Raw genomic sequence first — 14,443 nt, 5'->3', positions numbered from 1 at the left:
AATTAATCTACTCAATTCAATTCAGTTCCATTCAGTTTAATTCTGTTCAATTTGATTTGATTCAAGTAAATTCTGATTAATTCGATTCAATTTAATTCAGTTCAGTTCAGATTAATTCAATGCAGTTCAATTCAGTTTGATTCAAATCAATTCAATCCTTAAAGGGCTTATGGGTGGGGTTAAATTAGCTTATAGTAATGGGACCTGTTGCTTGCCAAATAGTGAGCCACCATTCATCTGTACTGTTCGCCTCTCTCTGCTCAATCTCCTTTTCTCGAAGAACAATGTGATCCTCACTGATGGTTCTACCATAGATGTCGGTGTCAGAATCTCAAGGAATGTCCGCTGACTCTCAGTTGGGTCTGATTGAGAAATTATAAGCTCCTACTGACCCAAACAGCTCACAGTCACTCTGGAAAAAAACACAGCGCATCCAACAAGAGCCAAAGCCTCACGGGAAGCTCTGCTGATGGATTCTACACTCCTCTGGAGGACCATTTACACCAGTATACACACACACTCAACCAGTACAGCTCCATTCCGCCAGTCGAAAGGCCATTAAAGCTCCAATAAAAAAAATAAGACTACTCATATATTCGAAGGTGTTATTAATGAGGTCATGAACTCATTCAAATTAATTAGTAATCAGTTCGAATAACACATGAATAATAAGGCTAACAGTGATCAGTACCCCACATTCCTCCATACCCTTCACACACATTCCCTGAGGACCTTTTAGGGGTTCTTCAGTTTGAAACTGTGGAGGAACATCTTACAGTGCTTTTAAAGCTCAGATGTCGCTGCTTCCTGATCTTCCTGCAGGTTCTTCACCAGTCTGTGTTCCACCTGTGAGCTTCAGCAGAGCTCTGTTAATACCTGACTGCAGCTGAACCCCAACAGGAGCCTTAATTACTCACTAATGATCTTCTGATCAGCTTTATTTACATCTAGAGCTCTGAGCGATATCGCTGAGCTTCGCGTTTTCAGCAGTGTTGATCGTCATGTGTGAAGCTCATTAACAAATGAACTAATATGTTTTACAGTAAGAGCCTTTCTGCTGTTTCTGGGCATCTCAGAAGGTCCATGTCTGTTTATTAATGAGAGTTATTAACACTTGTAAACAGCAGAAAGACTCTTATTATAAAGTGTCTTATTATAAATACCGGCCTTCTGCTCCACGACCTTTATTACACCCTAAGGATTAGTCATTGGTAACACGTATAAGACCCTTAATGAACTTTTGGAGATTCTTCAGTTTGAAACTGGAAGAAAAAGCCCCTTTAGAAGAAGAATGGGTCCTTGACGGTTCCTCAAAGTTCCACAAAGTTCCTCCTCTGCAGTTTCAAACTGAAGAACCTCCAAAAGTCCCTACTTTTAACAGTGGCCCCAAACTGGCCCAGTTGTACGTAAGTTTTAACAATGGGGGGTAAAACAGGAGGGTCATTAGTGAGTAATTAAGGCTCTTGTTGGGGTTCAACTGTAGTCAGGTATGTACCACAGCACTGCTGAAGCTGCTGGAGAACACTGACTGATGTGGAAAACCCACAGTAAGATCAGGAACCAGCAGCACCTGAGCTTCAGCAGAATGGAGGAGTGTGGGGCCCTGTTTTGGCAAGCTATGTGTTTATTAATGTGCTTATTAATTATTTATTTATTATAATTATTATTAATTATTCATGGAAGTAATTAATTTATACTTAATACTATGTTTAATATCGATTGATATGTGCAGCAACAAATATGGGCCATCAATATCAGCATCGACTCCCAGTTCCTATATCAGTGCATCCCTGAGCTACGACCATGGCCTTCCCTGTACTGGCTACAGCTCTAATAAAAAACTGAGTAGTTAAACACACACTAATTACTCACACACACACACACACACACACACACACACACAGGCAGACTGCATGCGTAAATAACCAGTATCTCCAGTGAGGGAGATATCACAATATCTCCAGTGAGGGCGGGTCGTTGCCGTAGCAACCATGATTCAGAACTCCACTCGTTCACACTGGAGGTGTGGTCAAGCGTGTCTACTGGGTATACTGGTTACAACTGAAAGGAGATGAGTTAAACTGATGGACACTTTATAGTCTGAATCTCTCAGCTTATTGATCACTCTTTGATCTTTAGTTATTAATATTCTGTTATTAATTAGAGGATCCAGACCATATACTGGTTATGGAGGAGCCACATACATCAGACTGTTAGGCTTTAAAGGAAATGGTGCTCAATCCAGCTCAATATGTGGAGTTATGACATAATTAAATATTGGGAGAAGGACCACCTCCACCCCCTCTCCTCCCTCTCTGCCATCACTCACCACACCAACGGAGGGAGGGCGGGTGGTGGCTTCTCGCTCAGACCACAGGCGCACAGTTTAGTTCCAGTCTTTTTGATTTGATTTGATTCAATTTAGTTTAATTAAATTCAATTAAGTTCAGTTTAATTCTATTCAGTTCAATTCAGTTTGATTCAATTTAGTTCAGTTTTATTTGATTCCATTCAATTCAGTTCAGTTCAGTTCAGTTTAATTCAATTCAATTCATTTCAGGTCAATTCAGTTCAATTCAGTTAGATTCAAATCAGTTTCTTTCAGTTTAGTCCAGTTCGATTCAATCCAGTTCAGTTTAATTCTATTCGGTTCAATTCAGTTTGATTCAATTTAGTTCAGTTCGATTTGATTCTGTTCAATTCAATTCAGTTCAGTTGAGTTCAGTTGAGTTCAGTTCAGTTCAATTCAGTTAGATTCAAATCAGTTTGTTTCAGTTTAGTCCACTCCAATTCAGTTCAGTTCAGTTCAGTTTGATTCCGCTTAAGTTCAACTCAGTTCACCTTAGTTTATTTGATTCGACTGGATTAAATTCAATTGATTTCAGTTCAGTTTGATTCAGTTCAGTTCAATTCATTTTGGTTCAACTCAGTTCAGTTTAGTTTGATTTGATGCTATCGGGTTAAATTCAATTCAATTCAGTTCAAATCAATATAGTTCAGTTCAGTTCAGTTCAATTCGGATGTCTGATTCTATTCACCACCACTGTAAACAACTTGGTAGTTTTCTCCGGAACGGAGCGTCTCACACCCAAACCACCCTGAATGACTTCGTTCACACCACAATCTCTCAATTCTGCAGACACTAACAAACTTAACTGAACCCCCCTTTAAAGAACCACCATGGAGAGGTTCTATAGGAAGCCAGTGGTTGAGCAGAGAACCCTGTACTACTATAATACTATCATCATAACCTCCATGTGTTCTGGGCTCTGGCTGTTCCACCACCTCAAGCTCCATATTTCCTCTCTCTCTCTCTCTCTCTCACACACACACACACACACACACACACACACACACACACACACACACACACACTCACATGACCAGAAATGAGACTAAAAACTCGTCCCCCCCCAGCCTTTAGATGGTCTGTTCCAGCACATCCAGAGGCACGTGCACATACACACACACACTCACACACACTCTAAATGCTGAATGTGTCTCAGACGGTGTGTGTACAGGAGGAGGGGCTGGAAAGCGAGCTGCATGTTGAGACACTGAGACAAACCGTGTAGAAGCACAGCAGGTGGGATGAGGCTATTTCCATTCTGCACCGATACCTGTCTGCATCAATCCTGGCTGTCATAATAACACACACACACACACACACACACACACACACACACACACACTGCACTCCATACAGATACACTCATTGGCCCACACTCACACCGACACTGTCATCCGAAACTTGTCTACATAATAGTGTCTTTAAACTGTGAACAGAGCAAGCATAGTTGTTATACACGATGTGTCCACATATTTGTGGACACCCTTTTCTAATGAACCCATTCAGCTACTCTAAGTTGCACCCATTGCTGACACAGATGTGCAAATGCACACACACATAGCTGGTCTAGTCTCTGTGGAGAAGTACTGCCAATACAAAAGGACTCTCTAGAGCAGATAAACAAACATGAACCTATACCCACTATACCCATACTGCCTAATAATGCCAGACGTGGAACGCTAGAGTGGGGGTATAAAGCCCCCCAGCACTGAGGAGCTGTGGAGCAGTGGAAGAACTGTGTTCTCTGGAATGATGGTGGTGGAGGTTATTTCAGATAAAAACAATGAATGATGAGCAGGTGTCCCAATACTTTTGTCCACATTACCTGTTCATTCTAAATTGGGGATTCATATTAAGCTGCAAAGGACACACAGTTTCACTGATACGAAGCACCACTCAAGCATGTGGTCAAGCGTAAGAATCTGAGACACTTTGACAAGAACCAGACTGTGATGTTCTCATCAGAACATCTCCAGAACATCAGGAAGCAGGTCTTGTGGGGTGTTCCTCCTGGTATGCAGTGGTCAGCACCTACCAAAAGTGCTCAATTGGAAGGACAACCGGTGAGTCTGCAACAGGGTCATGAGTATCCAGGGCTCACTGATGCTCATGGAGGCCCCGCCCACTAACAGGACACCTTCACCTCCAGTGCTGTGGCACAAAGTGGGACCCTCTTGATTTTGTGCAGCTGCTGCTGATGTGAAGTCTGATTGGAGTATAGACTAAAGTAAGCGGCCTCTGCTGGGTTTTGGGTCTGGGTCAGTCGTTTCTGAACATTTGGGGGCTGTACGTGACCTTTGCTAAGGCCCCGCCCACCCTTCCTACCCTACTAACGTTCTTTTTACGCAAGAAAATGAGAAATGAATCAGGCAAAAGTTAGAAAACCTCCAAACTGACGGCCAGAATACGCTCGACTGAACTCCCTCTGCTACTGTTTAACCTCCAGGAGGCTGGAGGGCTCTGGCGGACGTGTGTCCGTCTCCCGTGTGGCCGTGCGTCCCTTTCTGCTCGCCTGTCTGTCTGTCTGCAGGGACGCTAAGCCAATTTCAGCAGAGATTACAGTAACAAAATCACTTGGTGGAGTTCAGCCTTGTCCCACAAGCAGAAGAGGATTACGGGTCATTTCTCTAAATCTATCGGTGGTGGGGGGGAGGGGTGGGCGGGCGAGAGAGTGAGAGAGAGAGAGAGTGAGAGAGAGAGTATATAAACACAAAGTCATGAATTACCCAGAATCACCCTGCTCGTGTGGTGACTCAGTCACAGCTGGTTGAATACTGAGCTTTGGCTGTGTAACTTCATTACAATGGAAAATGATCATTCCACAGCTGGAACAACTGGAACAACTGGAACACCTCCTCATTCAGGCCATTATCTAATCAGCCAATCGTGTGGCAGCAGTGCAGGGGCTCGGCAGTTTTGAGCTTTGCATGATTGCAAGTCTCAGACGGGCTGGTTTGATGATCTCCAGAATTGCTGGTCTCCAGGGCCTTTCAGCACAGCAGTCCCAACTCACTGGACCGGCGAGTGTCCAGTCTGCAGACAGACTCACAGAAAGGCTACAGCAGCCCGGATGACCACTCCGTGCACAACCGTGGAGGGCAGACAAGCACCTCAGACTGAACACCGTCACCTTCAACCTTGAGCAGCTACGTCATAAGCTATTGAATAATAAGTGCACAATATGGACAAAAGTATTGGGACACCTGTTTTTTTCTGAAATTAAGGGTTTAAGTTGGAGTGACTGTCTCTGCTGTCCAGAGAAGAAGAAGGCTTTCTACTAGATTCTGAGTAGAGCGTTGCTGTGAGGATTTGATTGCATTCAGCGAGAAGAACATCCCAAAAGTGCTGGATGGAGCACAATGTAGTTTTTGTGATCATGTGAATCGTGCATTGTATTATTAATGGACAAAAGTATTGAGACACCTGCTCATCATTCATTGTTTCTTCTGAAATCAAGGCTATTAAAAAGAGTTTCTCCTGCTTTTGTTGGAGTAACTGTTTCTACTGTCCAGAGAAGAAGACTTTCCACTAGATTTTGGAGCAGGAGCATTGCTGTGAGGATTTGATGGCATTCAGCGACAAGAGTGTTCATCATCCCCAACTTGTCCCAACTCGTCCCAAAAGTACTGGATGATGACAGAGCTCCACCACCATCATTCGAGAGAACACAGTTCTTCCACTGCTCCACAGCTCAATACTGGGGGGCTTTACACCCCTCTACTACCTCTACTGCTCCAGAGAGAGTCCTATTCTACTGGCAGTAGTGACTAGACAAGCTGTGTGTGCAATCAGCAATGGGTGCAACTTAAAGCAGCTGAATGCATTCATTTGAAGGGGTGTCCACAAACATTTGGACAAGGTATGTACTTGTAAATAATTGTTAGTTACTAAAAATGAATAAGTAATTAGTAGGTACTGAATAGTATGAGCCAGAAAATAGTAGAGATTCTCCCATTGCAATTCTCCCATTTCAAACACACACACACACACACACCTCCTCTGACGTGTGTGTGTGAGACGGAGGCAGCTTCGTGTGTGCTGCAGGAGGACGTCAGCGCTGCAAAGCTGGAGAGTTTTTGAAGTTATTTATAAACTCAGACTCTTTATAAAGAAGTGTGACATAAAAAAAGAGAGGGGGAGAGGGGGGGTAGAGAGACAGTTGGCTGCATCATGGTAACCTCATCCATCTCCCAGCCCGGCATTTATTATTCATCAGCCCTTCTCCGGCCCTCGTTCTCCTCAGCCAACAGAAAATAGGTCACAGTGAAGCGTTTTCCTTTGGAAGCTGTGAGCGCTTCCTGGCTCCAGCTCCGCAGCTCCCACTGATCCGTGTTCTGACTTACACTCCCTCCTCTCCCCACCACGCCTCCTTACGTCCTCTTCTCCGACCCGAGACAGCTCGAAGCAGGAGAAACCTGCAGAAGTGGACAGGTGAGGAGAAGCCCGGCCTCCAACACATGACCAGGACGGAACAGCAGAGGGAGACAAATCTGTTCGATGCAGCGTATTCCTAGAAACACTCATCAATGCATTATATTATCAATGGACAAAAGTATTGGGACACCTGCTCATCATTCATTGTTTTTTCTGAAATCAAAAGGTATTAAAAGAGCTGATCCTGCTTTTGTTGGAGTAACTGTCTCTACTGTCCAGAGAAGAAGACTTTCTACTAGATTTTGGAGCAGGAGCATTGCTGTGAGGATTTGATGGCATTCAGCGACAAGAGTGTTCATCATCCCCAAATCGTCCCAGAAGTACTGGATGGAGCTCCACCACCATCCATCATTCCAGAGAACACAGTTCTTCCACTGCTCCACAGCTCCTCAATGCTGGGGGGCTTTATAAATACCCCTCTAGCCCACGCCTGGCATTATTAGGCAGCATGGAGCCAATAGGTTCATGATGTTTACCTGCTCCAGAGAGTCCTATTCTATTGGCAGTACTTCTTCTCTACAGGGACTAGACAAGCTGTGTGTGTGTGTATATTTGCACACCTGCCTCAGCAATCGGTTCAGCTTAAAGAAGTTGGATGCATTCATTAGAGGGGGTGTCCACAAATATTTGGACATATAGTGTGTTATCTTGGCTGCTTTCTACTCTGCTCATGTAGCGTTATATTCTTGAGTTAATGTTCCCTCTGCTGTGATGTTCCGGGGCACGTTTCTAGACAGATAGTTAACACAGACTAACAGGTTTTGCACTAAAGCCCAGAGTTTCAGCCTGAAAGACAACAGCGCAACAGGTGAAATGTGCGCTGATGCAGATAAGCCTACAGTATAAGCTCTCAGCTCTCCTGAATTTCTTCTTAAATGAAGAGAGAAGAGCCATCAAACATCAGACAACGACCTGCTGCAAACCATTTCTTTTTTTAAAGCTTGTTCCACCACACACCAGCTCAAATATGAAATGTATTAATGTCTATTTTACTAAATAATACTAAATATTTACTGCTGAGATCTTCAGGACTAGTTAAATACAGCCCTTTCCACCCAGCCTTTACCCAGCAGCCTGTGTTTACTGCTTAATAGCTCAAGCAAAATAAAAAATGAAAAAATAAATTCTCATTTTTTATGGCCTTAAATGTTTTATTATTTATTTTTTTTGAGTTCATTTGAATTTTTAAGGCACTGGAAAAAAACAGGATTTAAAAATTGCAGGTTTATCAGACAGAGATCTTTTATCACAAAGAGAACCAGAACAGCTCATCTGGCCCCATGTACATTTAAACAGGGCACACACACACACACACACACACACACACACACACACACACATACACATTAATGTAAACAAATGTGCTCTCATATACTAACATTCATTTTCTCTTTAACACACACACTCACACACTCCTATGCCTGATCCTCAAAGAACACCTTGGCCATGGCGAGCCCCACTTTCTGAACCTTCTTGTCTTTAGCTCCAGGGCCCATGTTGGTCCGAGCAAGACCCTGCCAGTACTCCTCGGTCCGACTCTGGTAATCAGCCAGGGTCTCTCCAGGCTTTACCGGGGGGTGATCGTCCTCTGCAAGACAAACACACAGACTCTGTTGTAAACACACTCTGCATCACTCCGTTCGATCTGTTCTATATACAGCTGATCAGCACCACCTGCTGGACAGAGACTCCAGACACACGCATTAGTCCAGAACCAGGGCTGTGTACACAGCCTCCCCTTTATCCGGCCTTAGTTCAGATAACCAGTACTAAACACTGATACTCAGAGGGGGGCAAACAGTGTGGGGGGGTGTGCCAATACCCACAAGGAACGGACTCACAGAACCGAACTGACTCACAGAACCAAACTGACTCACAGAACCGACAGTTTAAACTGTTTTATGAGACTTTTTTGGGGGGGAAACAGATTAAACTAGAGCAGAAAAAAGTCACAGAAAAAAAGAACATTTACCTTCTTCTTCTTCTTCTTCACTTTCTTCCTCAGAAGACTCCTCGTCATCCTCATCCTCACCACCTTTAGCCTCCTCTTCATCCCCTTCGTCTTCTGACTCGGATTCCTCCAACCACTCTTGAGTTTCTGCAGTTCAAATCAGTGCACTTATAAATGTACTTTCCCAATTTACATCAAAAACCATGCAAACATTGAATGAATCCATATGCAGCACATATTTCATCACAGGATGAAGAGGAACGTATACGTGATCCTCTCTAATGCAAAGAAATAATGACATAGGCAACTGGTTCTCAACCTGGCCGAGCGGTCATGAGATAAGGCGTGTTATTTAAAAAAGTACAAACCAAATCAATCAATCAATCAATCAATAAATAAGCAAACACAGCCCTGCCTATATTATTTAGATTTTTCCCCTATATAATCATCCATACCAATGACACCAGGGGCATTATCAGCTAAAATAGGAGAGAGTTCCAATCACTCCATTAGGAAATCTGAATTTTATTATTCTTCTAAATTTGAATAATCTAAAATCTGATCAAAATAATATACTAATAATTATACTCCAATTTTCTACTGAAGGCCAGTTACCCAATTCCCATTTATGTGAACTCCCCCGATCACTAGCAATGCCTGTGCTGACCAACATCACACTGGGGCTGCTGTGGGGAGGAAGTCCAATTAACCCACCCCTGAGAGAGCCAGGCCAGCTGAGCTCTCTCTGACTCCGGCTGCTGATGGCAAGCAGCATGACCCGGGATTTGAACCAGCAACCCTCAGATAATAGTCCACTAAACCATAAAAAAGACCTGAAAGTGCCTGAAATTGAATTATTTGGTTTGTAAAGAAGCGATCTAAACTCCGAAACTGAATTTCATGCTCGAGGACAAATACAGGCCAAAACAGCCCTGACATGTTGAGGCATGGACTCAACACAAGACATCTGACGGTGTCCTGCTGTGCTGTCTGTGGCACCAAGACTAATGCTGCAGTAGACGTTTAAGGAAGGTGGAAGGTGGGCGGGGCCTCCATGAGCATAAATGAGCCCTGGGCGCCTATGACCCTGTCGCCAGTTCACCGGTTGTCCTTCTTTGGAGCACTTTTGGTAGGTACTGACCACTGCATACCAAGAGGGAACGCCCCACAAGACCTGCTTCCTGATGTTCTGGAGATGTTCTGACCCAGTTGTCTATCTAGAACATCACAGTCTGGTTCTTGAGCATAAGACTCAGTCGTAGAGTTAAGCTCGCTTCTACACAAACCAGCACATTCAATCTCTAGGTGGTGCCATAAAACCATTCAACACACAGACTCCTCACTGACACCGCTTCCCCACTTCACCCAGACAACCTGGAGAAGAACCAGCGGCCTGTGTTCCACTCACTGGGGTCCATCTCCACCAGCACCTCCCATCGGTCCAGCTTGTGCAGGTCCAGGCAGTAGAGGTCGTTCAGAGTGAACTGCCGGTCTCCCACCTCGAACATGCCTCCGTACAAATACAGCTTCCCGTACTTCACTGCCACCATGGCGTTCGACCGCGGACACGGCTCCACTAGCGGAGCTGCAGCGGCTCCTTCTTCCTCTTCCTCCTCCTCCTCTTCCTCCTCCTCCTCCTCGCTCTCCTCTGCTGCAGTCTGAGCCGCCGGGATCACTTCCTTTATCGTCATAACCGTCCCGTCCTCTGTGACGATCTCCTTAACAATCTCCGTCGGCTGCTGCGCCTCCTCGCCTTTCTCCTCAGGAGACCCCTCCGCCGGACCCCCGTCCTCCACTCCTTTTTTTCTACGACGTTTCTTTTTCTCTGATTTGCCGCCCTGTTTTCAGAGGGTATTATTAATGCAAGACTGTTCATTTTCATTTTTAATATAAAAATGTGCTTCTGACCAGATTTATGAGTTATCTCTAACTTTACTTCAAATCTGATAAAAAAAATATTTGGACATCACTTTACCCAGTATTATCATTTGTGATCTATATATTTTAATAATTTATTTATTGTAATTAATTAATTAATCAATCAATCAATCTAGAACATAAAACATATATATATATGTTTCTTTTTCATCTGCTTATTAATATTATTACTGTTAATGTATTATTATTAATAATTATTGTTATATTATCTGCTTCTATGTAAGGTTGTTCTGTCATTGTTTTTATCTATTTTTGTATTTCTATTGTGATTTTCTTATTTGTGCAGTGTCCCTGGTTACCTAATGAAACCTGGAAAAAAAATAGTAAATAATAAAAAAATATACATAAATAATATTAATAATATTAGTAATTAATTTTTAATAAAAAAATATTAACTAACTTAAAAAATAATAATACTAAAATAAAATACATACAAATGCAATTATTATTATTATTATTATTATTATTATTATTATTATCAAGTATTATTGAAGCAGTATTAATGAATTACTGGCACAATATATTGTTAAATTCTTAATAAAATGATATATATATATATATATATATTTATTTATTAATAGAGAGAAAGAGAGAGATTTGTGCTACTATTTTATAATATAATATATAAATTATATATATATATATATATATATATATATATATATATATATATATATATATTATTTAATTTCTTTTAAAAATTAAGAATTGTTATTATACGTTATATACCATTTTCTAGAAATATTTTATGAATTTGACACAGTCCAAAATAAAGGCTGCAGGGTTTAACCCCTCAGTTATTGCTGGAAATATGATTCTGAACATGTGATTTTACACTAATTTAACCATCATAAATGGAAACACATCAGCATCTGTGTTCGAAAGGTGGTGATATTTAATGATGTGTCTCGAATTGTGCAAAGATTCACATGTCTGCAGTGTTTGTCATTATTGGACACTTCAACCAAAGTCATCAGAAGCGCTGTCTCGCTGTCTCACGCTGTCTCACGCTGTCTCACGCTGTCTCACGCTGTCTCACAAAATCAACATCACTGAAATAAATCTAGCTCAATATGTACGACCACGTAATTCTCTAATTACATTTAAACAGCAGTAAACTGATACTCTGTGTGTGTGTGTGTGTGTGATCTGTGTACCTTGAGCTGACCAGGGAACCAGCGGTTTTTGTTGATGTCATATAGGAACAAGTCATTAAAAAAATCTCCCTCCAGAGTCTCCTCGTCCTCCTCATCACACACTCCTCCGAAGAGCAGCGCCCGGCCTGCGGGACCTAAGCCCATAGAGAAGCCTGAACGAGGGGGGGGCTTCACCCCCGAGGGGCTCACCCGCGACCAGCTCCATTTTTCTAAACAGGAAGATCAGATTATTTACATACTTTTCTGAAAAATCGATCAAATCACTTGTAGAACTTCATCGGCTCGGTTCGGCTCCCCAGCTTGGATACAGCAGCTGACAGATGCCTGTGCTGACCAACATCGCACTGAGGCTGCCCCCTCCGACGCCTGCACACGATGCAACATCACCAGGCAACCAACGCACCTGGAGGAAAGCGCTGCATACCTGGCTTCAACGCACCAGCCTGCAGACGCCAGCGATGGCTAACACTGCAACGAAGCGATGTGGGGAGAGAGCGCCATCTACCCACCCTGAAGGGAGCATGGCCAATTGTGCTCTCTTGGGGCCTCGGCTGCTGATGGTTAGCAGCATTATTGCATTATTTGGAGTTATTTGGATTTTGTACACTTAACCACAATAGTTTCATATTACTGCCGACACCGACTCAGCCTTTCGCACTACAGAATGAGAGAGCGCCAGGAAAAGAAAGTGAGATGGATGTGTGTTACCTTGTTCGTCTTTGCCCTCTCTCTTCAGCAGATACATGTCTGAATGGATGATTCCTTTATCCACATCCTTCTTCGCTCTCTGAGGAGGGAGATGACCATTAGCACACATGCCAGATCACTCTTCTGGGCTTACTCAAGGACAAACTTCAGCAAATGACTCCACGCCTCATCAGCTGTGTGCTTTAATCAGCATTACCACAACCATCAACAAGCAAGAATGCACAACGTACAGATTTGGAGTACCCGCCGTAGATGATAACCCCACTGCCATCCTGTGTGGGGGTCATCTGGCAGGCGGAGCGGGGCGAGGGTCCAGTGCCGGACGGGTTGATTCGGGACCAGGTGAACGTGTCTAGGTTAAACGCATGAACGTCATTATAGTAGATATAATCCCTACAAGAGAACGACAAACACAAACACAGAGAATTACAGTCTGTCAGAATGAGTGTGTGGATTATATTAACATTATAGAGCATTATAGAGCGCCCCCTACGCTTCCTGTAGTGTATTACAGTCTGTCAGAATGAGTGTGTGGATTATATTAACATTATAGAGCATCATAGAGCGCCCCCTACGCTTCCTGTAGTGTATTACAGTCTGTCAGAATGAGTGTGTGGATTATATTAACATTATAGAGCATTATAGAGCGCCCCCTACGCTTCCTGTAGTGTATTACAGTCTGTCAGAATGAGTGTGTGGATTATATGAGCATTATAGAGCGCCCCCTATGCTTCCTGTAGTGTATTACAGTCTGTCAGAATGAGCGTGTGGATCATATGAAAATTATAGAGCATTATTGAGTGCCCCCTACGCTTCCTGTAGTGTATTACAGTCTGTCAGAATGAGCGTGTGGATCATATGAACATTATAGAGCATTATAGAGCGCCACCTACCTTTCCTGTAGTGTATTACAGTCTGTCAGAATGAGCGTGTGGATTATATTAACATTATAGAGCATTATAGAGCGCCCCCTACGCTTCCTGTAGTGTATTACAGTCTGTCAGAATGAGTGTGTGGATTATATGAGCATTATAGAGCGCCCCCTATGCTTCCTGTAGTGTATTACAGTCTGTCAGAATGAGCGTGTGGATCATATGAAAATTATAGAGCATTATTGAGTGCCCCCTACGCTTCCTGTAGTGTATTACAGTCTGTCAGAATGAGCGTGTGGATCATATGAACATTATAGAGCATTATAGAGCGCCACCTACCTTTCCTGTAGTGTATTACAGTCTGTCAGAATGAGCGTGTGGATCATATGAACATTATAAGTGCATTATTGAGCGCCCCCTACGCTTCCTGTAGTGTATTACAGTCTGTCAGAATGAGCGTGTGGATCATATGAACATTATAGAGCATTATAGAGCGCCACCTACCTTTCCTGTAGTGTATTACAGTCTGTCAGAATGAGCGTGTGGATCATATGAACATTATAAGTGCATTATTGAGCGCCCCCTACGCTTCCTGTAGTGTATTACAGTCTGTCAGAATAAGCGTGTGGATCATATGAACATTATAGAGCACTAAAGAGCATCTTTCACACCTTGCGCTCTCATGGAATCCACCAAACACAAGCAGCTGCCTCTTGCACAGGACCATGCGATGCCCACTTCTGCCCGACGGGGCACCAGGAGCCCTGAAGAACAAACCAGCAGAGCAGTGTGAGATTCACGATGGCTGTGTTTCTATAGTTATTGGGTTCGTTCCATTGCAGAGCTGAGCAGACCAACATCCGGTAAGTCTGGAGGGGACGAGAACTTACTTGATCTGTTCCCAGGTGTGTGTGTTCAGGTGAAGAACCCAAAGGTCTTTGTAGTGATAGAACTGCTCCCCGTCAGGAGATGCAAATTCTCCCCCAAACAGCCACATCTGCCCCCCTGCCTGAGGTACCGCCACCGCCTACAG

The 14,443-nt window shown here is 43.3% G+C and overlaps 1 protein-coding gene across 1 annotated transcript in view; it reads right to left on the bottom strand.

Moving 5' to 3' along the window:
- Positions 1–7,914: 7,914 nt before the first annotated feature.
- klhdc4 (kelch domain containing 4) overlaps positions 7,915–14,443 on the bottom strand; it is an 11,758-nt gene continuing 5,229 nt past the window's right edge. Inside the window, exons 5-12 of the mRNA XM_072672163.1 lie at positions 14,301–14,437; positions 14,082–14,174; positions 12,769–12,931; positions 12,539–12,617; positions 11,831–12,039; positions 10,144–10,573; positions 8,757–8,882; positions 7,915–8,372 (exon numbers count right to left, since the gene is read on the bottom strand). Coding sequence (XP_072528264.1) covers positions 8,200–8,372; positions 8,757–8,882; positions 10,144–10,573; positions 11,831–12,039; positions 12,539–12,617; positions 12,769–12,931; positions 14,082–14,174; positions 14,301–14,437 — 1,410 coding nt within the window. The 3' untranslated portion in view covers positions 7,915–8,199. The remainder of the gene's footprint in view (positions 8,373–8,756; positions 8,883–10,143; positions 10,574–11,830; positions 12,040–12,538; positions 12,618–12,768; positions 12,932–14,081; positions 14,175–14,300; positions 14,438–14,443) is intronic.

Source organism: Salminus brasiliensis, unplaced genomic scaffold, assembly GCF_030463535.1.
Source record: "Salminus brasiliensis unplaced genomic scaffold, fSalBra1.hap2 scaffold_98, whole genome shotgun sequence".
In the NCBI taxonomy this organism is placed as follows: Eukaryota; Metazoa; Chordata; class Actinopteri; order Characiformes; family Bryconidae; genus Salminus; species Salminus brasiliensis.
Note: the sequence above shows the minus strand (reverse complement) of the source record. Positions and strands in the feature narration are given on the sequence as shown.